The following is a 25,916-nucleotide window of genomic DNA, read 5'->3' as shown; positions in this document are numbered from 1 at the left end:
AAGCTTATAAAGAAAAAAAAATAATGAGACCCTATCGATTTCAAAAATATTACTTTGAAAATTGAAGTTATTCGATTTTCTTTCTACCCCCCGTGTTCGCTTTAACTCCCCAAAAACACAATCCCAACAAATTACGTTGCACCTTAAAAAACCCTCTAGCAGCAATCAACGCCAGCACACAGCGATCAAAAAGTCGACAGTCCTATCAAACGGAGCACGCTGGTTACCTAGCAACGTTAGGGTTGTAGGAGGAGCGTCGACTAACGCACCAATCAAAAAGTGATACGGTCGCGCAACGCTTCCAATGTAATATGTACACTTCTAATGTTGCTGTAATGTTGGGTATTATTAGGATAATACTTTTCAAATCGGTTAGTTGGTTGACAGTTGAGCCGAATATCGCTAATAGACAGTTGACATTTTGTTGGTTGCTTAAAATCGGCATGACTCGTGAATAGTGAGTGACTTGTGCTTACTGTGACATTAAAATTGATTGGAAGTGATTGTTTTTTATTGGTAATTGAATAATTCCTATTAAATATTATTAATTACTACTAATTATATATCAATATTTATACAGAGTTACGATAAAGTAATACGCAAAACACGCACCACCACGATCATTTTTGAAAAAAAAAAAGCAAAAACAAGTCACGTGAGAAAACGAAAATAAATAATATAAAAAGTACCTAGACTTGGTTTTGAATTCGTGAAAAAAATACAAGATTTTCAAAAATAAAATTTGAAGTTACCTACTAAGAACATTTTTTGTTTTTTATCAATTTTTTCAATGTTTTAATAAAACAACTATTTATCAGTGTCACAATTAGTATGATATCAATTTCATTATGATGCCTACTTTGATCGAAAGAGAAAAGATAGGAATGCTAATGATGGTAGGTTAGACGTTAGCGTGGAGATGCTCCAAAATATGGAAAACCAGATGCAAGTTAGATATTTTGATGTCATTAGAAGACACAACCCTTACGATACCAGAACAAGATATTAGACAGTCGTTTGCAGTTTTCGATAAAATTTAAGAAAAAAAGAAGCATCTACACAAAGTTCAACTTGTTCCCGAACTCGTAAAAGATAATCCGAACAGACGTTTGGAATTTTATACAATCTTCATGGAGAATTATCATGTTATTCCAAATTTTCGTACCTAATGGTGCAGACGATGCAATGTTTTGTTTTAGTGGTACAGTAAACCGAAACAATTATCGCTACTTGGCTATGAAGAATCCTTAGTGGATTTAGATGACAAACGACTCGTTAAGTACCTATAGATTTATTGGTCCTCATTTCTATAGCTGGAATTTAACAGCTGAGCAATATTTGGACCATCTTCGTATGGCAGTGCTTTTGGACCTAGATTTGTGACATTTCCTGATTCAAATAATAAGAAAATTTGTATCCCAATATTTGACACCAATAAGATGGTGCACCACGACACTATGGTCTTAATATTCGTAAGCTTCTGGATAACCAGTTTGGAGGTAGATGGCTTAAAGACGTGGATCAATGGAGTGGCCAACTTGGTCCTCTGATCTCACCCTCTCGATTTTATTCTGTGATGACATTTAAAAAATCACCGACAAGACAATTTAGAAGACTTAATGGAACGAATTAGGTTTGAAATGAAAAGATAGTAAACAGGACACAGTTTGAACAATTCCAGCAAGAATTACTTTTGGTTTAATAGACTTCTTAGTTAAAGTTTCTTCTTACGTGACCCTTATGTTTGTCCAAAGTAAACAACGGTCACTTTCGGAATCTTTGTCACTATATCGTAGTATCAGTCGTAGAAACTGTTTTCAAATCATGACTGGGTCAAATAAAACCGACAGACAATTATTTACATTCCGGGCTTGCATTCTGTTAAATAGCAATTTTTGAGTTGCAAATAATTTGAATTGGATAGAATCTATATTATTATAATAACCAATCAAAAATCTGAAAGTATGTACCATAGTTTACTGTATGTTAAGAAACTTATATACAGTGCTTTTCAGATAAAAGTATCCACCTTTAATAACTTTTGTAATACTGGTATTTAGAAAAAATCCAAAAACACGTCAATTTATGTTGGAAGGGGCAAGCATTATGGCTTATTTAAACTTACTGGAAAAGCCACCCCCTCACCCCTAGCAGCATCCCCTTTATTTTTTTAAATTACTTGTCATATTTTTTATGTAAAATTTGGATACTCCTCTTTGAGCTGATTTCAAAAATGTATAATACTTGTAGGTTAAAGTGGTTAGTTTATGAGATTAACAATTTTTCTTTTAAGAGCACAAATTTTACTTATTATTTACTTTCACCTTATTTGCCTGTACTAAAATGGGTTGTACAACAGTTCAAACTCTTTAATCTTTTTAACTGTGCTATTTATTATGAAGTTACAATAAGTGTTCAAAATGAGTACCATTCACTTCCTTACAATGGTATAATCTATTTTGAAATGCCTCTCTGACATTGCTTAATAAGGCTGGATTTAATTGTCGACATTCATTTTCTATCCTCTCTCGTAAATCATCCAGAGATTCTGGTTGGGTAGCATAAACTTTTGTTTTTAAATACCCTCATAAAAAGAAGTCTAGGGGTGTTAAATCCGGTGACCTAGGTGGCCACTCCATGATCTGCCCCCTTCTACCTATCCAACGAGCGGGGAATGTTTCGTTTAAAAATTGTCGGACAGGCATAGCATAGTGTGGGGGAGCTCCGTCTTGTTGAAAAACCAGTAAATCTTCGGAAAGGTTTTCATCATTTTCTATTATTGTTGTAATACGTGGGTCAACCCCTTCCCTGAGTAACTCAAGATATGATACACCATTTAAATTTCCTTTGATGAAGAAAGGTCCGACAATGTGGTCACCTAGGATACCACACCAAACGTTTAACTTTTGGGGATGTTGTGTATGGAATTCACGCATAATATGTGGATCACTTTCAGCCCAATATCTACAATTATGCCTACTTACTAAGCCATTTAATGACCATGAGCATTCATCAGAAAAGCAAATATTGTTTAACAATTGTGGATTGTTATTGATAATTTGCGTCATTCATTCGCAAAACTCTAGACGACGATCAAAATCATCTTCATTCAACTCGTGCACCAACTTAACTTTGTATGGGTGGTATTTGAATTTATGTAGAACTCGGAAAACTGTAGAAGATGAAACACCGATCGCTCTACTTATTGTTGACAACGATTGGGGTTGTTGAGCCTCTAAGTTGACTTGCCCTAAAATTGCCACTTGGATTGCTTCGTTATTTACGAGTCCCTCTCGCTTATCCACTTTATTGCAAACAGACCCTGTTGTGGTAAATTTCTCCATCAGTTGAATTACATACTTATGAGTTGCATGTCTTCCGTCATGTAATTCGTTAAATATTCTAGCAGCAGCTCTTGCACAATTATTATATAGGTAGTATAAACCTACAATTTCAATTCTTTCTTGCAAAGAGTAAACCATTTCAGAGAAACAAAATAAATAATGTATCAAATTACACTATCAATAGTGACTACAAATTCTAGTTGACAATGTCAAACTTTAATAAAAAGTAGAGTTTTTTGTTGTTTGGATTTTTTAAGTAGAATAAATAGCACAGTTAAAAAGATTAAAGAGTTTGAACTGTTGTACAACCCATTTTAGTACAGGCAAATAAGGTGAAAGTAAATAATAAGTAAAATTTGTGCTCTTAAAAGAAAAATTGTTAATCTCATAAACTAACCACTTTAACCTACAAGTATTATACATTTTTGAAATCAGCTCAAAGAGGAGTATCCAAATTTTACATAAAAAATATGAAAAGTAATTTAAAAAAATAAAAGGGATGCTGCCAGGGGTGAGGGGGTGGCTTTTCCAGTAAGTTTAAATAAGCCATAATGCTTGCCCCTTCCAACATAAATTGACGTGTTTTTGGATTTTTTCTAAATACCAGTATTACAAAAGTTATTAAAGGTGGATACTTTTATCTGAAAAGCACTGTACATGTATTATTTACCGAGAACGTGAATGTTTTATATTCGAATCAGATGTAGTCATTGGTTAGTAAAAATTATTTCTTTTTGTTAATTGTACTTTCGATTTTTATAGTTTTTGATAAATAGATTTCCTACATCTTTGGTAGTTACATCTAAACAAGATTTTTGTTCATAATTTTCATCTGTCGTCTGTTGGCTTTCATTTCATTTCATTTTGAAATTTTTCTAAAACTACTTTCACTCAACGATTTCAGGAACAAGCTGGTCTACACAAATTGACGCTTTACAAGTTATTTTTTTTTTGCATCTACACGTGATGCCCTTTTTATTAACTATTTTCCACACACTCAACATAAATGTGCACATACCATCAATGTCTTCAACATAATGTGCAATGCGGAGGAAGTTTTTGATAAAGCGAATAAATACTCCCTAATTCGTGTTCTACGTTCATCTTCAAGAAGCGTCCAACTGTCCCGTACCATTTGTTAATTGCCTTGTTAAAAAATTGGCTGTAGCACCGAAATGAATTAAATCAAATATAAAGAAGATGGGTCTTAATATTGTCCCCAGAGAGTCGAAAAATCTAGTTTGATGTATAAGTATTGACCTACTATCAAAACGCATGTCTAGGGAATTGTCAGTACTTAAGTTTGTGATACAAATGATGTTCCATCTTGATTTTATTCTCAAGTAATTTTTTCGTCTTATTTTTAAAGAAAATTATGATCTCAGCTGGGTTTATTGGTCGTAATAATCTTTTATAAAATGATAATCTTGATAAGAATTTCTATCAGACTTTATTGAACGTTATTATTGCAAGATATATAAAATATTTATAAACATTATCTCTAGAAATTGAAAAGTACCCGATAGTACCTCCAGCATCAATTTTTTTCAACCGTTTATCCCGGAATTTTGTTATTGAAGAAATCTCTTTCTTCAACGTGACCTTTATCGTTCTCTTTTTACTCTCCTATTGAATATGGCTAAAATGTGGCTGGTTGAGTTTTTGGACCGCTCTGTTCTAGTAGTATATCTTCATAAATCTATAGAGTTGGTTTTATCCTTTTTTGTTCAGTGATATTCATACTAAATATATGGTTTACCACTTCTACCCCAATACAAGATAAAGTCTTTCTTAGCATTTGCAATTTATTCCAGCAAGCCCTAATCAATTGAAGTCAAACTTTTTTACATTCGTAACCAATATATCTTTCAAAACCTTTTTTACAAAAGGTCTTTCATTGATTCGTATTTCGACTGCACTAATGTATATCAAAAGCTGATTATTAAAGGTAGTTTTTTTTTTAAATAAAATGAATGCACTTTCCTTCGGATCAGTTGTTTTATTACCATTTATTCGAATGAGTTTTCCCCCAGTTCACGTTTACCTCAAAAGTCTATAAAACTCCTGATATATTCGAACACTTAGATCAGTACTATTGTAATATGTTCCCACATCTAATATTGAAGTTTCCTTTTCCACGAAAAAATCCATATACGACTCTACGGCGCGAAAACTACTCGCTTTGCCATTTAGAAATCGTTAAATGTATTTGACCAGCAACGAATGAAAGATGACCATGTAAAATTGAATTTACTGATACGGATATCAATATCAAGAGTTGCCTTAATCTTTTATTGAATGACTTAATCCCTGAATGTAGGTATCTGAGCAACAAAACCTATCAGCATGTGCCTCATCATCAAATGATATCCGTTCTCTTTTAAATTCGCTATAGCAAGAAAACGCGTGTCTCGGCCTTGTTGTTCACTTAAATCGACCTTGAATTCATGGATGATCCTAGCGTACTTATGTTCTCTTGTGAAGCTCATATTCCGCAAATTGCAAGTACCATTTATTCTGAAACCTTCTTAATTGAATATATAAAAACCGCATCTGCAGAAAAAATAGTGTGTACAACACGTGTGGAAATGACATATTTCATCCTCAATTGATTTCGTTCCACAGTAAGGAAAAAAAATAAGGAAATTTTGCACGCATAAAATAATGGTCTATAACAAAATTTCCTTAGGATACGTCCTTCGGTTACCTTACAAGGTGGCGATTTTATTAATTGTTTTAATTCCGTGCAATCGCAAATGCCTATCCACCGCTATTATGTAAGCATTCCTGTTATAATGAGTAGAATTAGCAGCTCAAAACCATGTTTAAAATATATCTCAATCCTTAAGTTTTTCCTTGAAACAAAAATAGAGTCGCTAAAAAATAAAATATCCTTATTTTAATCACAATCTAATAGAAATATGGTGATTATTCGAGGTTTATTCCGACCCCACAATTTTTCTTCAAACAAATAGGCGTTTGCGTATGCAATAACTTCCTTGTCCGAATGCGTGCATCGAGCGCATGTGAGTCGAGCGCATGGTGGTTCGAGCGCAGAGATTATATAGGAAGGTGTATCGAGCGCATATTTACAATTATAAGACGGTGTCTTCAATCCCCGAATTTATATTGAAATGTTTATTACAGTAAATAAAAGAAGAAGAATTATAGAAGAGTTAACAACAGAGGTTCAAACGAATTATAACGGAGATTTTATACCTAACCTAACCTAACATAACCTAATCTAACCTAACCAAAAATGCACTCATTCTTAGAAAAAATATTTTTTTCTATCTTTTTTTTATTTTGGAAAATCTTAAATGTTGCTGATGGTTTTTCGTTTCGTCTTAATGATAATAATTATCCAAAAATCCGTATGTTTACCCACCTCTATGACTAAACTTCAGCAGATCAAATTGCACGAAATGTTTTCTAAATGGACATGTACGCTCGATGCCCCTGCGCTCCTCGCACCCCACTCCTCGTCCGATGACAATCTCTCACCTGAAAGAGAAACTTTGAGGCTAGGAAACAGGAAAAAGTCGTTGGGGAGCATATCTGGTGGATAAGGTGGGTGATCAACCAATTAAAAGTAATTGGTTGATCACATCTACGTGTGAGAAGGTGTGTTATCCAGATGGAAAAGCACTCCATTTTTCCTCAAAAAGGGACGCTCTCTCGCCCTTTACCTCATCAAGCAATGAGGTGTAATATTATTCTGTTATTGTTCAACTTTTTTGGTGATAGCCGATGACTATCTCAAAAAGTGATGGCCTTCATTTTCCGTCCGTTGAAACCCCATCTTTTTCTCGTTCGTAGCAGATCAGTCCTTTGCAATCTATTGTTTTGGCTGTTTTTCATTTCAAGAGTGTAGTGCAGTTACGACTTAACGCAAAAAATTTGATTTATTTCGATAGAGCCACATCAATAAGGCATGGGAAATACGGTAAAAAGACATCGAATGCAGCATCCGTATCCGGGAGATATGGTGGTGGTCACAGCAGCCTCTATATTTCGTGCAATCTACCAGCTCGAATTCATTAGATATTCGCTGCAGTCATTGTGGTATGAGTTTTCTTCTTCGTCTCCTTTTTCCTTGGAATATTATCTCTTCGGAAGTACTGTACTAAGTAACCTACATGGTTTTTTTGGTTTCGTTTTGATTTGGCTCTATTTGTCGTGCTGATTTTATTAATGTTTGTTGCTAAGTTCTCATTTTTTCTTATTTTCTCACTATCTTTCAATATTTGTGTTCAATAGGTTGAAACGACTGCTAAATTTCAATTTTCTGACACAACAACAGCTGGCACAGATGAAATGTTGTTGAACCTTTTGTGAATTAAAATAACCATAATTTTGTTCATGACTGTCAATAGGAAATTATTAGTGTTAAATGTTAGTATTAATGTTTTTTTCTTCAAAGTTACTTCACAAACTTACAGAAGTAGATAACCAGGTTTATATTTCAGATTCCTTGTACTGTTCTAATCGCCCTCTTTATAGCATTTTCGGTCCAATTTTCCTATGTTAACCTCCTCTCTCACACATTATGGTCAGTTTTCTCTAAATCGAAAAAGACTCGGAAATCTTGTCGTGGTTAATGACTTTCGCACTTCATGAAGATATTTAGGAATAAGTTAGGAATAGTTCAATGTGTTGACTGTACCGAAAAATTACTATGGTATCAATTAACAATTCTCAATTTTCATACCTGTTCACCAAAAACTGGTAGTATTCAACTAGATCTAATTGAGCGACATCTGTTAATTTGGTCTCATTTTTGCCTTAGTCAACAAATTGAATTGTTTATTTACCACTCATTGTTAGACTTAACATGACAATACATTAGAGACTAATAACCTGAAATTATTGTTAAAGAAGGGAAGAAATACTAACCTTCTCGGTCTCCAGACTTACATACACGTAATTTTTTAAGTCATAAGTAGTTTGAAACACGTTGAAAATATGTAAGAGTGTTAAAAAATTTAAAAGAGGTTTACTGCTGGCGATTATTCATCATGAATAATAAGTATTATTGGAATTTTGCAGGTTTCGTTCTTCGCGTACTTTTTCCTGAAAATGGCACAATACATTGATCCAGATCATCGTTTATTATCAACCCAACAATACCAAACAAAGCCGCTAAATATGGATACCAAATTACAAGAAAACAAACCATCCTTCTGTATAGAGTCGCTGTTATCTAGATCTGATGCTTTGCTATCAAGATCTGATTCTCTGTTATCCAGAAACGGAGACAGAGAAAATGTTAATTCGCCGGAAACTTCTAGGAGTATATCCCCAACTTCTTCACGTAGCAGAAGTCCTCCGATCTCGCCGGGAAGTGAAGAAGTACCTCAAAGTACTTTCGTACCGAGACCGGGATTATTGAATCACATTTATCCGAACGGCGGAGGATTTTATGGGTACCAATCACAAAATCAAAGTTTTGCTTTTCATTCTATAGACGGAGGAATGGTACAGAAAGTGCATTTACCTGTCGGACATCATAATCAGAATCACATACATCAAATGCAACTGGAATGGTTTGCTAGAACGGGGATGTTTTATCCGAGGCTGCCGGATTTAACTGGTGAGTATTTGTTTACACGTTTATACATGTGCTTATAGGCGTATATATCATCATATTGCGTTTTCGCAATATGATGAAGATGATGCGCTAGATTACTTACATCATAACGTATTTAACTTTAAAACTGAAATATACATACGAGGATCAATTGAATAAAAACGCTGCCTTAGTGACAGAGTAAAAGTTAATTACGGGGATGGTCCCAGAAGTACCTGACCTGACCTAGAGATGGCCGTAGTTGATTAAAAAAATACAGTTTTATTAGGAAGTATAGCATATACAGCAGATGTTTTCCGTTGTTTAGTATTTGTTATGTGATACAATAATTTCATTTGAAAAGCATCAGCCCAACCAATATAAAAGCTGAACTAGATTCTACTCTGGGTAAGACTGGTCTTTCGTTATCAATAATATTGGGTAGCAGAGTTTAAACGAGGTCATACGACCTGCGAAGACCAGCATCGCAATGGTCGACTAAAGAGGTGATGAATCCAGAAAAGTTGAAGTAAATCCACAAAGCGGTACTGGATGATCGTCGACTAAAAGTGCACGAACTAGCAGACATAGTAGAAGAGTAGAAAATAGAGATTTTAACCGACATTTTAATTTTCTGAAAACGTAGTAGTTTTCCTAGAGTTAAAGCGGTTTTCATGTGCGCCTGGAACGTAAATTGGCTTGAATTCGCACTAGCGGTAATTCGCTTTCGGATGCTCCGGCTTTCGGCGTTGAGGGAGATTTACCCAGAAATAGTGGTTCCAAAGAAAAAATAACTACAGACCTTTTTTGTAGAAAATTTTGTGCTCTACATTTTTTGTTTGAGCAGCTTTTTTCGAAATCCTCTTAGTTCTCGAGTTATTCACGTTTCAAAATTTTTTTGATTCTCAACTTCCAAAATATCGAAAACTCGTACCCGTAATTTTGTCAAGAGCTGCTAAGCTTATTCAGTAACCGAAAACCTCCGAGAATGTAAAAAATCAGAAGCACCCAATTCAATTTCAGGTTGATTCCTATTTTACCTGTACTATTTCGTATATATTTAATATACACATTTTGCTACACATGAATTTCATTATAAAATGGATGGATGAAATAATTCAGCAATTTTTTGTCCTCTATAATGTTTATAAGTTATTGAATGATCTGAAGTTTAATGTTTATGTCAAAAATCAACCTCTTAATTAGAGAATTGAAAACCTTTTCAAACGCGGCATCGCTCGGTATCATTTTCCATTTATAACTTTTGAGGCTTTCTAATTTGCGTTTATAATTACGGATCAAATTAATTTCATAGGTAACTGTATTAAAAATATACTAATACCAATTGTGTAGAGCCCAAATAATTCAATCAATCCATATACTATTAATCAATTAGTTTACGAAACGTTATTTACATTCTTTTCTTTACTTTGTTTCGTTGTTTGTTTTTTGGTGAGTCCGCTATCTCCGACACAATTTTCAGGTACTTGAATACCACAAATATTTTTGAAACTTGAAACAATCACTTAAAGTGGATATATATTTTTTGTACGTGATATTCTATTATGATTAGAAAAGCTCTCTTAAGTCATAATAATTAATTAAATTGAACACTATAATTTCCACAAGAAAATGAATATATTTTGAACAAATACGAGGGTTTTACGTATAAATACGAGGGCTGCTGCTTATGTTTGAGATAGACAAATTAAAACAAATATTTATTATTGGATATGGCTTTTTTCACAATAATTTTAGTATTTTTGATTCATTATTGTTTTAAGCTCATTTTAAAAATTATTTTTAATTTTTTAGTAGTGCTATAGAAGCTTATTCTTTAGTTTTTATTATTTATAATTGAATTTCAAACTAAAATTGTAATACTCTGAGAAGTTATTAAAAATAATTAACAAACATTACGACGGAAACTGCTTAAAGTATTTTTAGTGAATAAAACTAAAAATCTAAGTAAATTATGACGAATTTCTGTAATCAGATAATTTTATTTCAGTATATCTTAACGGCTGCAATAAACTTGAAAAAGATAAAATTTGTGAATAGAGAATTGAGAAATCTTTCAAACGATATATTGCAAGTATATCCTTTCCACTTGATAAACTGGGGTTTGTACCTGTCTTTGGAAGGTAGAGAACATACTTCACATTGAAAATTGTCAATTTGTTATTTAAATTTAACGCGATTCAGGATTTTTCATACACAGTTTCTAGTTTAGGCCCGTAGCTTTAGCAGAGCTTCGCAGTACAATTAATGACATCAAAAATACATACTCATCTGATGAACTTACATCAAAAATTTTTTCGAGTTTGCCCGATTCCACTCTAAATTACCTTACCCCTTTAATTAAAGTTTCATTTCAAAATGCCTTAAGACGGCTATAATTATACCTCTACACAGAGGAGGAAATAAAAATAAAGCATGGAATTGGTCAAAAAGAGGCTGTTATTATTTCTGTTTGAATATAAAATATTTACTACCCATCAATTTGGGTTTTTAAATAACAAATGCCCAAATGATGCTATATTTTCCCTCCTAAATAATGTCCACTCCAGCCTAAACAGCCATCACTCCACTGCAACAACTTTTTGTGATTTTTCTAAAGCTTTCGATTGTGTTAATTATAATAATTGCATTAACTAATTGCAGTACTACGGCTTCAGGGGAACATTTCTCGCATTGTTTAAGTCATACCTTACCACCAGAAGTCAGCTTGTAAGGGTTGATACAACGATGTTATCTTGCAAGCCAATAGAATATGGAGTGCTCCAAGGCACAGTACTAGGCTTTATTTTGTTTCTTCTGTTTATAAACGACATCGCCTCTCTAGACATCAGTTTCTCTTGGAGCAACCCTGATCTCACGGCATTTCATAGGATCATATCTAGTGACCTAATCACCCTTAAATCATGGTGCGATTCTAATCTTCTCTAAAGTTCTAAAACCAGTTTTATCATATAAAAATACATTGCAGCCTTTTTCATTAAATAACGCCACCATTGACGTCGTTGAATCTGTAAAGTTCTTAGGCCTTGTTGTAGACAATTCCTTTATTATACCCTTATTGAGTCACATGTCCAATATGCCCTTCCCTTCAGTGTGGCGCGACTCAATTTGAGCGAATCTTCAAACGATAAAAGAGAGTTGCTAGATATTTACTTGGACTAAACAGCAGGGCTCATTGCAGGGACTTCTTTAAAAAATTAAAAATCCTGACTCTTCCTTCCTTATTTATCTTTGAATCCTAATTCGTAAGCACGTTTCTCCAATTTCAGAAAGGAACGAACCTTTACCTATCTACTCCACGTTCAGAATTAGTAAAGGGCTCAGTATTTTACAATAGCAAAGAAGTGCACAATCACTTGCCAATTGAAATCAAGTCGATATCATCTTTTTTCGCATTCCGCAATAATTTGAGGGCGTATTTATTGGAAAGTGTTTTCTACTTTGAAAACGACATCTATTCTAATAAAAATACGCTGCATACTGGTTTAATGTTTACTATGGATTTATATACTAATTATTACCTATTACTATTACCTATAATTTTGTTGTTTATTGTGGTTTTCTTCTATATATTGAAATTTTATTTTATTTGTATCTTCATTTTAGTTATTTTTATGTTTGTTTTTTAGTTTTAACAAGCTCTATCTGTCTCATATGTATAGTAACCGTAATAGTGTATTGATTCCGTTTGGCTTTTACACACACTGTATACGTTCAAAGATAAGTTGTATCAAGTACCAGCGACGTATCATCCAAAAGTAAAAAGGAATATGTATTTATTTAATTACGTCAATGGAAAAATATAATATAGTTGACGTTTAAATGTGATAAAATGAGTAAAATTGTTATAAATAAACTAATTTCAAATCAGTAGAGACCTAAAATAAGGACAATTTAACAACAAAAATATATAAAATGGTCTAAGGGCATAAGAAACAAGAAGGTAGAGAAATGTATAAAAAAATTTACACTCTATTGAATATGTAAATTTGACTAGTTATTTTTTACGTGAAAAACAATTTGGTACAAAAAAATGGTTGGAATTCTTGTTTTTCAATTATATTTATAAATAATATAGAAATTTTACTTAAGAACTTTGTACAAATATCTGAATGCCAAGTTTAAATTGTGATATTACATTAGGAGGAAAAAGTTTAAATTATATTTATGATTCAATTTAAAATTTTGCTCAAGCTGTACTTGTTATATAACATAAAATTCTAATAGTTTCAAAATACAAAATGAAATTGCTACAAGGAGTTAGACTGCTGTGCCAGAAAGTTCATTTCTTAGAATATACTTCAATAATTGTACAAAAATATCATTTTATCTGGAAATCGTAATGAAATGACAACAAAACTCCGAGAAAAAATTCCTCGATTGTTCGGACACAAATTTAATCTTGTGATTCGATAAAATGATGAAGAAGTAAAAAATGTTATCTAGTCAAGCCGAGTGTATGAGAAATATTAACATTCATAATCATATCGACACATAGGGTCCAATATCATGTTGGAACACATATTTTGAGGCGTTTACCGGTCATCAAATCTCCAATAAACCCTGAGAAAGTATGCATTTAGGTTGATAACACATATTTCTCTCAGATATTAGTAACTTTTGCTTCGATTATGTTTTAATTAAATGCGATAGTCCCACGCTATGTGAATACGCTTACAGGATACACTTAATTGAATGACTGATAAAAAACAATGTCTTAAGACATGTTTTCGAAAATATTTCAGATAAGACCAAAATTATACAAGTGAATCGCGTATTTTCTCATGGATTAACATAAGTTATCTCTGTTCCTCGGGATAGTTCAGTTGTTTTATCATCGAAAACGTTGAAAATTAATTAAGTAAAACCAAAAGGGATGCCACAAAAACCACTAAACTAAAATTGATATAATTCTAAAAATAGGTAGATTTTCATACAACGTAAGTACGCGAGTTTACACAGCCGTTTCGAACGTATCATTGGTAACAATAACAGGGCAAGATAATTCTACACGTGTAGATTGTTTGATTATTCCTATATATTTTTTTCGTAAATACATTAAGACTATATTGATATTTTTGTTTATTCAGCATACAAACAGTTACCAATAATTAGCTTCAACAATATCAATATGTTATATAAATTATCGAGTATAGCGACAGGTCTGATAAAGCGAATTTAGAGTATGATTTTATAAAAAAATTAAGGTATAAGAAAATAATTATTTATAATATGTCTCATTCTTAAAACCCCTACTGGGATCCGCCTATGCATTACATTCGAAGGTTTGAAAGAGGGTTTATATCTCTATCTCACTTTTAGATATGGTTTTTAAATATACATTTTATCACAGACACGCCATTAGAATCACTCTTACTTATCATCAGTTGAATTATTTAATAATTACTTAGTAAATTTTTGTAATTGTTATAATAAATAGAATACAAATTGTTGAACGCCATGAAGAAATTATAGGTGTGTCATGAATAATGTCGGCTTCCAATGTTCAATTTAAATAATACGAAAAGAAAGCCAACTCTTTGAGCCTTTGGTAAAAATTTCTTTGGCTTAAATGTCACAAATCATCGTATTGCATTATCAACATCTTTGTGTCATGGATATCTTTTTTAAACCCGCTTTATTTGCTATCTATAACAATTATTATAATAAGCAAATTATGTAACAATAAAATACAAATTGACATGCTGGAAAGAAATCCACTGATTACTTTCCTCTTACAGCTATAATTAATAACTAGATCAATTAGGTTTGGCTATTGGGAACACACTAACACTCGTTAAAACCAACTAATTAGATCGTAAGGAATATATTCTTTGAATCTACGCTGAACTGTTTGTTGCAACATCAGGTTAGATACCAGTCTGTTTGGGTGGAGGCTTAACCTATTTTCATAAATTATGGGCAAGTTTTTATTTCCGCTTCAGCTGTTGGCACATGGAGGTCACGATTTATGATAAAGTTCGTCTTAAACCATGGAGCATCAACGATAATTTGTAGGACCTTCAATTGGAATCGTCCACAATGGAACTCCGTAGGTCCATTGTTTGCGTTTGGTAAATATGTGTTTCCTCCAGGTTAATCGCTTATCCAGGTCCATGCCAAGATATTTGACATCAACATGTTGTGGTGGGACTTAATTATTTAGAGTGACTTCTGGGCATTTGCGTTTGCGATTGGTGAAGGTTACCTGATTATGATTCGTTTTGCTTGCGTGCGTCAATTCTTCAGCCATTTTTCTGTCTTGTTGATGCAATTTGATGCAATGATATGATATCTGTGTGATGCTAGTAAGGCGGTGTTATCTGCAAATGTAGCTGCATTGTTAGTCGGTAGATCTGCCGTGAAGATGAGGTAAAGCAGCGATCCCAGGACACTACCTTGAGGAACTCCGGCGTTCATTTTTAAATTGGTGTTCGTTCATCATGGTAGTTGATAAAGAAATAGCGATCATGGAGGTTGGAATGAAGGATTTGGTAGTAATTAATAGGCAAGGATTTACTGATTTTAATTAAAAGGTCACTATGCCAAACCTTGTCAAAGATATAAATGATGTCTAAAAACGCTGCACAAAAATATTTTCTGTTTTCAAAATCTTTAGTTACGTCTTCCAGAGGCTTACTCCGTTTGGGTAGTAGTATAATTAGTGCAACTTTCCACTGTGATAGGAAGTGAACCGTCCCCAAAGTAACATTAAAGATATAAGTTATTTATTTTATGGCTTTGGAACTCAATTCTTGCAGTATTCTACCTGTTATAAGATCGTATCCAGGGGCTTTACGTAGACTTTGTCCTGATTTGCTACTTCCCTATGGTAAATTTTTTCAATCGGAAGTTCTAGCTAAAAAAAGGAATGTAAAACTTCGATATTTCATCACCTTTGTTTTTATAGGGATCCGTTCGAAACGTCTGGAAGACTGTCTCCAAATGCTTGCTAAACAGTGCTGCTCGCTATTAATCTTAGCCCAATTACCTTCTTCTGTCCTAAGTGGGGGGTGATGTAGCTGTGGTTGCTTCACTTTTTTTGTTGCCTTCGTGAGTGAGTGGTCTGAGGTTTGCGTTGCCGTTAAGGGCCATGGATACGTATGAATAGTAATTTGACGATACATGGTCTGGAATGAATACTGGATATGGTAGGAATTGGTGTCATTTATTTAGGATATTCTGGGGTCGTCATTAAATTTAAATTTAGTTTCTCGTGGATTTGTATGAAAAAGTTTAAATACGTTTAAACATAAAAGTAAATCAGCTAATTTAGCCATTGGGTACATAAACATTTGGTTGAAAATTGAATCAACGAGGAAAAGTAGACATCACTCTAGATTAGTTTCATATCGTTTTTGACAACCTGTGTATATTTTAGTCAAGACTTAGATTTCAACCTTCCACCAGTAAAAATGTTGCTTTTGATTTTTAACAAACTTCTTTTATTGTTTTACCCGTGAAAAAAGTATATATCCGCATAATATATATAAAATTACAATTTGATCCATAGGTCGATGGTCGCTGGTTCAAATCCGCCTCGTACTATCAAATTTATGTTATGTGTTATATGTATATGGGCTGAAGATGCATCCTTGTTAGAAATCTACAGCAACATTTTCACTCGTCAAGGGTTGAAATCAAATATTGAACTAAAATATACAGAATTGCCTGGTCGCCAAAAATTTTAATTTGTGCAATTTTAATAATAAATGTATTGAAATATCATATTCCAAAATTCATTTTCATATTGTGTTATTTACAGAGTACAGCTAGATACTTTTTAAACGTTTCCTTCCATTCAGTCAGTATCAATTTCTGCAATATAAAACTGCAATTTTTCAAAAAAAAAAAAATAATGTTGAATAGTGATTGATAAATTTGATTCATTTGTTTGAAACGAAATGGAAACAAATATTTATGACGAGTTTATCTGTATAGGAAATATTGACAATGTTACTTTGGGCTATGAATGGACGATATATCAACATGTGAAAGTGTAATTTTTCCCAAAATTGATTCATGATTATTTCACGAACAGCTTACTTATAATGGAGTATTAAACTAACCACAGAATAATGGAAATGAAAAAGATTGCAGGATTTGCGGCACAAAGATTTGTTCAAGATATTGACAAAAGAATTAATTTCGAAAGTACAAAGTCCTATAACAGTTTTAGAAATGAAAAAGTACACAAGTATACATACTTAAAAAATAATAAAGGAAAGCTTTAGTCCTTTCGTATTCATCACCTACATTACTAATATTCTCAAAAAATGTACTAGAAGAAGCAGAAATTTACAAAATGGACTAAAGTTAACATTGGAGGCTCTTAATATCGTGTAGCTGATCTTCGATTGTACGAACTATGAATAACAAGCATTTGGACATGATTGAGTCGTTGGAGTTGTCAGTATTTTCCTTGATTCAAAGAAATTTTAGAAACGTTTGATAGAAAAGTCGATAATTTTATTAAAGGCTACGCCATTTGTTGCAAGCAGCTATTTTTTAAGCAAAAGATCATTCAAATTTTCTTAATTTGTGTATACAATGTAGTTGGTGAAGTGTTGATTTAACAACTTATATAAAAAGTATGCTGTTCTATGGAACTCCAAACATGAAAACCATTAAAATCGTATCGCTTACTTATTGAATTTAAACTTGAGCGACTTTTGAGGAATTGCAAAATGCTATTGGTAGCATATCGATTATTGTCAAAAAAATTGAGTATGGAATAACTAGATCTGCAGTCAAAGATGATTATGATGATATAAATCGAACGTCGTTATTCTCCATTTTGTTAATTTTTCTAAACACACTATACATCTGCAAGCGAGATTTTGAATCAAACTAAACAAACTTGAGTTTGCCACGCCATATATTAGATCAATTTCTTGCATCTAGAATCAAACGTTCGAACCAGCGGACGCAACCATTGTGCAACTGTTGTAAAATCCTAGCGAAATCATTCGGTGGCAAATACGTTTCAAATTCTACAAGATCTGGAGCGGGTGCTATGTTCCAGAGTGCCTTTTGTAGGTAGCGGCACAAGATATAACCAATAAGAAGGTTAGTTTCCATGTAAATTCCAGCAACACAAATTTAGTTCTGCCACTTACCCAATGTAGCGCTAGTGTAAAGAAAATGTGTCATTACTGTCAGTGTCAATAGTCAAGATAAATAAACATTTCTCTTAATTTCCCAAACGCTTTCCTGATGTGTGTACTAGATGAGAAAAATTTGTAAAATTTCATTAATGAAGATAATAGTTATGCCAAAGTTCATGACTGTATAGTAAACCAAGAACATTCATATGCTGTAGAAACAGGTATAGTAGACACTGATATAATCATCGAAGAACACCAAGTTCATGCCATAACATCTGGTATTTACCTACAGTAGAGCAATTGGAGTTTTCAAGTGAATTTCCAGATTCCATTGTTACAACGTAACAGAAATCGGGTTTTTTACTGTAGCTAGAGCTAGTGAAAACAATTTAACACTTAGGGAAATGGTAATGTATCAAGTTCATCGGAATACAACAGCCAAAATATCAAAATTGGTAAACAGTGTGAGGAGTAACAAAGATTAGCTGAAGACATTAAAGAAGATGTGTGAAGCTAGACCATTTGTATGTGTGGAAGAAAGTTTGATAAAATATCGAAAGAATTCATTAATTCAGAGTTAAGAAATATTCTTAGACAAGGAACAGTAAAACGATGGACTATACAAGATAAAACTTTTGCTCTTTCTATGTACATAAGAAGTTTCTACATCCTTTGATTTCAACTGTGATAAATTGAAGAGTGATGTGATATTTTTGTGTCTCCGGTATTCATATTGTTCACTTTCGACATATGTTGGATGTTGGTGGACAGACAAAATGAAAAATGTAGATACCATCTTAATACCGGCCGTATCAAAAGAACAAAAATTTATAAAAATCGTACAAGCCGTTCCATACATAAAACTCACTCTGTATATTCATTAATAAACTTTTATAATCTTTGGCTTACTTCACAGCAATATTTTTTTCATTAAATCCCAGAATGGTAATACTATATCATTATAATTATGTGTTCATCTGAATTAATGTTTTATTTTTTGTTTGTATTTATTCATATATTACATTTTTCCTCTGTTCGATAGAAAAATCTGTATTCTGTCAGTTTGTCAGAATATCATTTTGTAAATAAACGTGTTTGTTTTTCATCGCTAATTCCGTAAATTGAGAAGGGAGAACTGGGTGGAAATGAATACAGTAGATATTCTGTGTTGTACATTTAAATCAACCGCGAAAATAGATTAGTTCTGCCACGTACCATCGAGGGCACTAGCATCGAAAATCCGCCATGTTGTTTCTAATGAATAACAACTCAGTTTGCATTTCTTCTTAGGGTGTGGTCTCTGGGTAGCAGTATCCGTAAAAATTTTTGTTTTTAAGTGCTCATATTAAAATTATATTCATGTGCTCTAAATTTTATGAAAATTCCATGTATTATATTTGGAAAACTTATAGTATTAAAATTCATTTTTCGTTTACTACATGATTATTTTAATATACTTGCCATGTATTTATTTCTATAAGTTTATCATAAAAAAGAGTAAATGTAATAATTTATTTTGTTATTATATTTTTTGTATTTATATAATATAAACCGAGAAAGAAATTTCACATAAAGTTTATAAGTTTTGTGTTGAGTTGAGGAAAAAAGGTTCTAGAATAGAGTTTTACAATTTCTATGATCTGGATGCAGTTCAAGAATCATTGTGGTAATTGTGCAGATGCAGATTACAGGTCTACGAAGCTTGACCCAGTGAAAATCTCCCTCGGTCTATTGACTTTGCAAAAGTCATTTGAAAGTTAATACAAACAAAAACAAAGTGGGTTGCAAAAATAATACACGAAAGGGAAGACCAAAGAAGTTTATTCGGCTCATCGCTTTTTAGGATATTATTTGATTCATGTCTCAGGTAGAAAAAAATCTCCTCTTATTTCTGTTTCTATCTTGGAAATGGAAAATAAGTGTTTTTTGGAAAATTATCTTTAGCATCAAAATCGATATCTAGTATTTTCACTTTCACTGTAAACTAGTGTAGTATGAGTGACGAACAAGGTGAACTTTTTCGTTAATATTTGAAAGACTACGAATAACAACATTGGGAAGATATTTTTGGTTCATTATAATAGAAAATATTTCGAAATAATTCGATATTAAGGACACAAAAACTGGTAGTTTGACACTGTCCTTCATAAGTTCCGATAAAACATTTCTTTTCAAATGTCCGTTAGACGTCAGATAAATAAGAATGAGAAGTGGTGAATAATGAAGTTACCTCGGTTCAAAAGTTTCCAATAAGGTTTTGACATATTCTTGATTAATGTTAGTTCGCCAACAATATGGATAGCTGATTCGGACTTCAAGAGAATATTTATTTGCTTATTTTATCCTATACTTCCAGCTCACAATCTTGTTGCTCTCCCTTGCTTTGCCTCAATCGTTTTGTTTTTTAAATCTTATGTATCAAACGGGATCTTCTGTACAAAGTTCTTTAAAGTTAATTTATTCAATAAGTAATTCCTTTAAATACTTCAGGAAGTTCATATGAATTGTAAAAAAATAAAAATCCTCCAACTTATACGCTCGCGTAATTGTGTTTATTAGATTTTTTTAAGGTTATGTCATATCTTGTGTCAACAACCCCACCAGCTTCCTGTGCGATTCTATTACTCATAAGTTTTTCCTTATTTCTCTGCATTGTTTCTATTTGAACTTTCTAGTACTTGCAATATTTTTTCGATTTATTACTATAATGTGAACATACATTTGAGATATTTTATATATATATGCGTTTTCTTATTGGGAACGTGGAAATAAAACACCAAATTAGACTAACTTTAATATATTTTCTGAGCTTTCGAATACTTACGTATTCATTGTTTGGGAAATAATTAATTGATATTTGTGGTGGCTTTAATTTGTATAAATTTAATATTTCAATCAACTTCACTTTGAATATTGAATTTTTAATCCTAAAAATTCAAAAATTTTTACATAAATCATCCAGAGTAGAATCTAGTTCAGTTTTTACATAGGCTGGGCTATCGCCTTTCAAATAAAAGAATTGTATCACATAACTAACCTAACCTAACCTAACCAATTTTTTCCATGTTTACAAACTCATTGAAAACGTTTAGTATTGATGGCTGCCATACCAAAAATTTTACAACGTGGCGTCTTCAAATTTGAAACATATGCTATATAGATTGTGTACTTTCTAATACAGTGGTATTTTTCAAGCAGCTATCGCTGCTCTAGGCCAGGCCAGGTACTCCTGGGACCTGTTCTGAATATTCACTACGGCGAATTAGTGAAGCGTCAAGTTCTAATTTAATTAAAATATTGTTAAAGCGTTTTGAAGATAATATTTCAACATTTAAACCATAAAAATAGGATGTTAAAGAGCTGTAAAGACTGAAGACAATAATGAGGGTGTATTAGCAGAGGCACCATAACTTGGAAGTTGATGAATAGTGAGCTCCAGGACTTGGCTTCAAGAAGGCGAACTGATATTGAAAAAAGGTGATATTCCCTGGCAAATTATTCGCTTCTTGACTTTATTTGTGAGGATGCCTAAAACAGAAAGTCTACAACAATAATATCGATCAGGTCAAGAAAAATATCAACATTACTGGAGAAAGTTTTCAATATTTCCGTTAGCGGTTAGAGGATTGAGGTCGTAGAGATGGTCATCATTTAGATGCTGTTTTTCAAAAAAATAAACTACAGTTATCACTTAACAATTCATTAGTTTTATTCTAACTATACGTTTTCTATTTATTTTTTTATCAATTTTTTAATATGCACGTTTTAGTGCGTCAACCGTATATCAAATTCGATATTATAACAAACTGTTTTAAAACCTTCATCAAACGTTTCTAAATTCTGTTGTTTTTTTATTGGTTTCGTACATAAAAATTAATATCGATTTCGTTAACGACCGTGGAGTTCTAGTAATTCAAATGGCGTGAGTAGCGTTTAAAACAAAAGTACAAAATTCCGTGGCGCACAATTGAATTATAGCCGGCAGCCGGAGGCAACTGAACAAAACATTCGACAACACGTTGCGAGATCTGATCCGCTCTTGGATAGGGATCTCCCAAATCAAGTTAGCTAATTGCAGGGAGAGAAAAGCAGAACCGGGGTAAAAAGGATAGAAGCGGGGGAGGTATGAAACACGAGGGGGGACCAAATGGCCCTATGGATATGCCTTTAATTCGGGTACAAGGGAGAATAATGTTTTCAGAATTGTGATGGTGGTTTTTTTTTATTACGGTAGGGTTCGTTTGATGCTTGGACATATAACAGTAAAACATCAAGTTATTAAAAAGAACTATTACTTTTTTGTGATAACTCACTCTCAGTCCTATTGATGAATGAAAAATATTACTTAATATATTAATATTAGTATTAATTTATATATTAACTAGCAGCGAAGCTCGGCCTTGCTCGGGTTGAAATACATCACATCTTTAATGGTACAGAAAATATATAAGGATACATTTTCATTTTTTAACATAGATACTGTAGATTTCTTTTTCTGATATTGAGAGAGTTCACTAATCGGCCATTGAATGTGCAGTGTATATAGACTATATTTAATAGAATAAACAAATTAGCGTATTAAAACGATTTGAAGAAAAAGTTTAGTAAATGAAAAATTCATAATTCATTTACGTATTACATTATTCATATAGGGGGCCACTTAATGACCCCTAGCTTCTGTTATAGTTCATTAACCAAATTTTCAATTATGGGTCATGAAAGCCCCCTCATAGTGAAATCTTTTCCACCTGATAAACTATCAAAAAATAAAACCGATTCTGTATAATCAACATTTTAATCATCATAGATTTTTGGCTAAACTCTCCTGCCTCGGCTGGTAGGGAGATTTGGACCGGCCTTAGACCGTAGAATATTAGTTGAACAAAGCCAAGGCTAACACAGAATATGATCAGTCTTCAAAATAAACATTTTTTCTATGAAAAACGATCAGAAAAGAACTTAAAACTAATAACAACGAGACATCTGAATCTTTGAAGTAAACAACTAAACCTTAAAACTATGAGATCCGCTCTTTTAAATAAACATCTCTTAAAACGAACATAAAAATATTCAAAGCTTTAAAGTTTGAGACGAAAGGACCTGTGAATAAAAATCTTTGGGCACAGCATTCATCTATTACTGGATCTTCTTCCAGTTGGTCATCTGAGTTGTCCTTACAAATAATTTCTTCAGAAGGAGTATCACTGTCACCGCTTGATTTTTCTTTGTCTTTCAGTCTTCTAGTCAACCGTTTCTTTTCGACACATTTTAGTATCTTCTTACTTGTCTCAGTTAGCTTAGCTGGACTTTTTACTCTCTGGACTACATATTACAATATATATTGACATATATTGTACATTCCCCTTTTTGTATTTTATTAAATTATTTTTTGTTTTGAATTTGAACACTTTTTTACAAGTACATTTATAGTTTTGTTGTTTGGACTGAGAATAAAAAAATTTCGAGGTTAACCTGCTGATTTCCATAACTTACAACAAAACTATCGATATATATTATTTGTATTTATAGACCACATAAATTTAATAATCATTTTTTTTTTCGAGAACCTTTTAAATTTACTCTACGCTCTGCATATTAAGAGCAGAAGAGTTCTATGCGGTGACATTGACTTTACTAATGATTGTGCCATTCGGAAGTCTCTGGTAAATATTTTGAATCATTCCAGCTAAATATGCATGTGGATTTACCAACTCGAATTACTAAAACAATTTTCTCAATTCTAGATTACACAGATCCCTAACGTCATGATGTGAATTAATTGAGGTCTCTCTGACCTTGGAACTGCTGTCTCCGAAATTGTAATACCTTGTAAGTCTCTTAAGAAACACACACTCATTTGAGGATTTTATTTAAACAAAACTTCACCACATTTTATAATATATGTTGTTATAATCTAAGGATTGGAGTGATTTTTCTGACGATATTGACTCTAAATTTTCAGACTTTCTTGATAAAATTATCAGGTGCTACAATACGACATTTCCTATTCGCCCTCGAAAAACTAATCATGGACTACGAAAGGAACACGCACTTCATCCAAGAATTATTGTATGGGAAAACTATGAAAACTATTACAACAGTCGCATCTCGAGAGCTAAAATTCCTCGAAAGATACTTGGTCTCTTATCAATGATTTGAGAAAAAAAACTCGTTCATCAAACACTATTGACCTAGATCCAGACGAACTTAACAATTAATTCGTGAACGTTAGTAAGAATATTAGTTTTAAAATATTTCCAAGTCGTGACGCTCTTTCTTTTCTCGTTTCTTCTAAAAGAATCGGTGACAGTCTCTTCCTCAGAGCAAACCATACTCAGCATTCAAAACAAGACTCCTTGCGGCAACGATGGGTTATCAGATAAGTTATTTTAGAATTTTCCAGAAGTGATGATTAAAGTTTTATGTTCTCTAATCAACGAATCCTTTGAAATAAGGCTTGTCCCTAGCTGTCTAAAAATAGCTATAATTTTTTACCTGCACAAGAGGTAGTGAGAAAAATAATACTAGTAACTATCGTCCTATTGCAGTATAACCAATCCTATCGGAGATAATTAAACGACTAATTAAAAACCTTCTATTACCCTTTCTTTCCAAACACAAAATTTTGATAGCTCAACAATTTTGGTTTTCTACGTAATAAATGCATTAATGACGCCATGTTTTCTATTCTCAATGAAATATATACCTGACTTGACAAATTTTATACGACTTCAGTTTTTTGTGATTTCGTTAACGCCTTCGATTGTGTTGATCATAAAATTTTAATTAACAAACGAATATCGAAAACAATTGGTAAGAGCTAAAGGCAAAGTATCAAGTAAGCAAGCAGTGGTGTACATCAAGGTTCAGTTTTGGGTCCAGTTATTTTTTTGCTATTCATTAATAATGTTACAAGACTTACGAATTAATGGTAAATTCACTTTATTCGCAGAAGACACCAGTGTAACCTGGAATGGACAAATTTTACATTCTACCAAATCATTTTAATTAAATCCTGGTCTGACGTGAATGGTCTCTGTTTAAACACTGAGGAAATTTCAGTTTTATTCTATAAAGGAGCTTTACCAGCTCTAAAACTAAACAGTGACTTAATATGATTCAATGGTCTGTACGTCTGCTTGTTTTGTGATTACATCTGTGTCTGAACAGCTCGATTTTCGAACTGCTTTAATAACTTACTACTCGTTCGAATCACTTCATCGGTATGGTTTGCCTTTTTGGGGGTCTTATAGTTTGCACCTCTTCGAATCTATCTTCAAAATACAAAAAAGAGCTATTCTCTTTTCATTTTAGAATCTGTTTATTTGGTTTGCAAACACTTTCACATCTCAACTGAAAGACCCATTCATACCTTTACTTAACTTTACCTTTACTACTTTACTTACCTTATCTTTACCTTTACTTAACTTTATTCACTTCCCTTTGGCATCAGCGCCAAAAAATCAGCTACCTTCGGAATTGAAAATGGCGAATACATTTAATAAGTTCCGTACATTTTGTCAGTACCCTTCTGGAAAAATTTTGATGAAAACCAATTTTAATAACAACGTTGCCACTTCTTTGGTGGGTTTCTAAGAACTTCTAGGACTCACAGTAGTAATACTAACCTGCAAGATATTTGCAGCTCTCTGAAATATATGAAACTAACAAAAGCAACAAACTTTATGAACTTGATTCAACATTACATTAAACATTTTCGAATATTATGAATTTTTATTGATAATATTATAAAATTAGGTGATCAAAATGATGAATTCAGATAGTGCAGATGATTTATTATGTTTTTTGATTGCTTGATCACCGGAAACGTAAATCGCTTGGTTCTTTAAATAATCCAAGTGCTCGAGGTGCCTC

At 32.7% G+C, this 25,916-nt stretch overlaps 1 protein-coding gene across 1 annotated transcript in view; it reads left to right on the top strand.

Moving 5' to 3' along the window:
• Positions 1 to 350: 350 nt before the first annotated feature.
• The window catches only part of LOC130445743 (homeobox protein Hox-A4), a 65,874-nt gene continuing 40,308 nt past the window's right edge, over positions 351 to 25,916 (top strand). Inside the window, exons 1-2 of the mRNA XM_056781585.1 lie at positions 351 to 516; positions 8,394 to 8,937. Coding sequence (XP_056637563.1) covers positions 8,424 to 8,937 — 514 coding nt within the window. The 5' untranslated portion in view covers positions 351 to 516; positions 8,394 to 8,423. The remainder of the gene's footprint in view (positions 517 to 8,393; positions 8,938 to 25,916) is intronic.

Source organism: Diorhabda sublineata, chromosome 6 (assembly GCF_026230105.1).
Source record: "Diorhabda sublineata isolate icDioSubl1.1 chromosome 6, icDioSubl1.1, whole genome shotgun sequence".
Taxonomy (NCBI): Eukaryota; Metazoa; Arthropoda; class Insecta; order Coleoptera; family Chrysomelidae; genus Diorhabda; species Diorhabda sublineata.
This window is presented reverse-complemented; position numbering and strand designations above follow the sequence as displayed.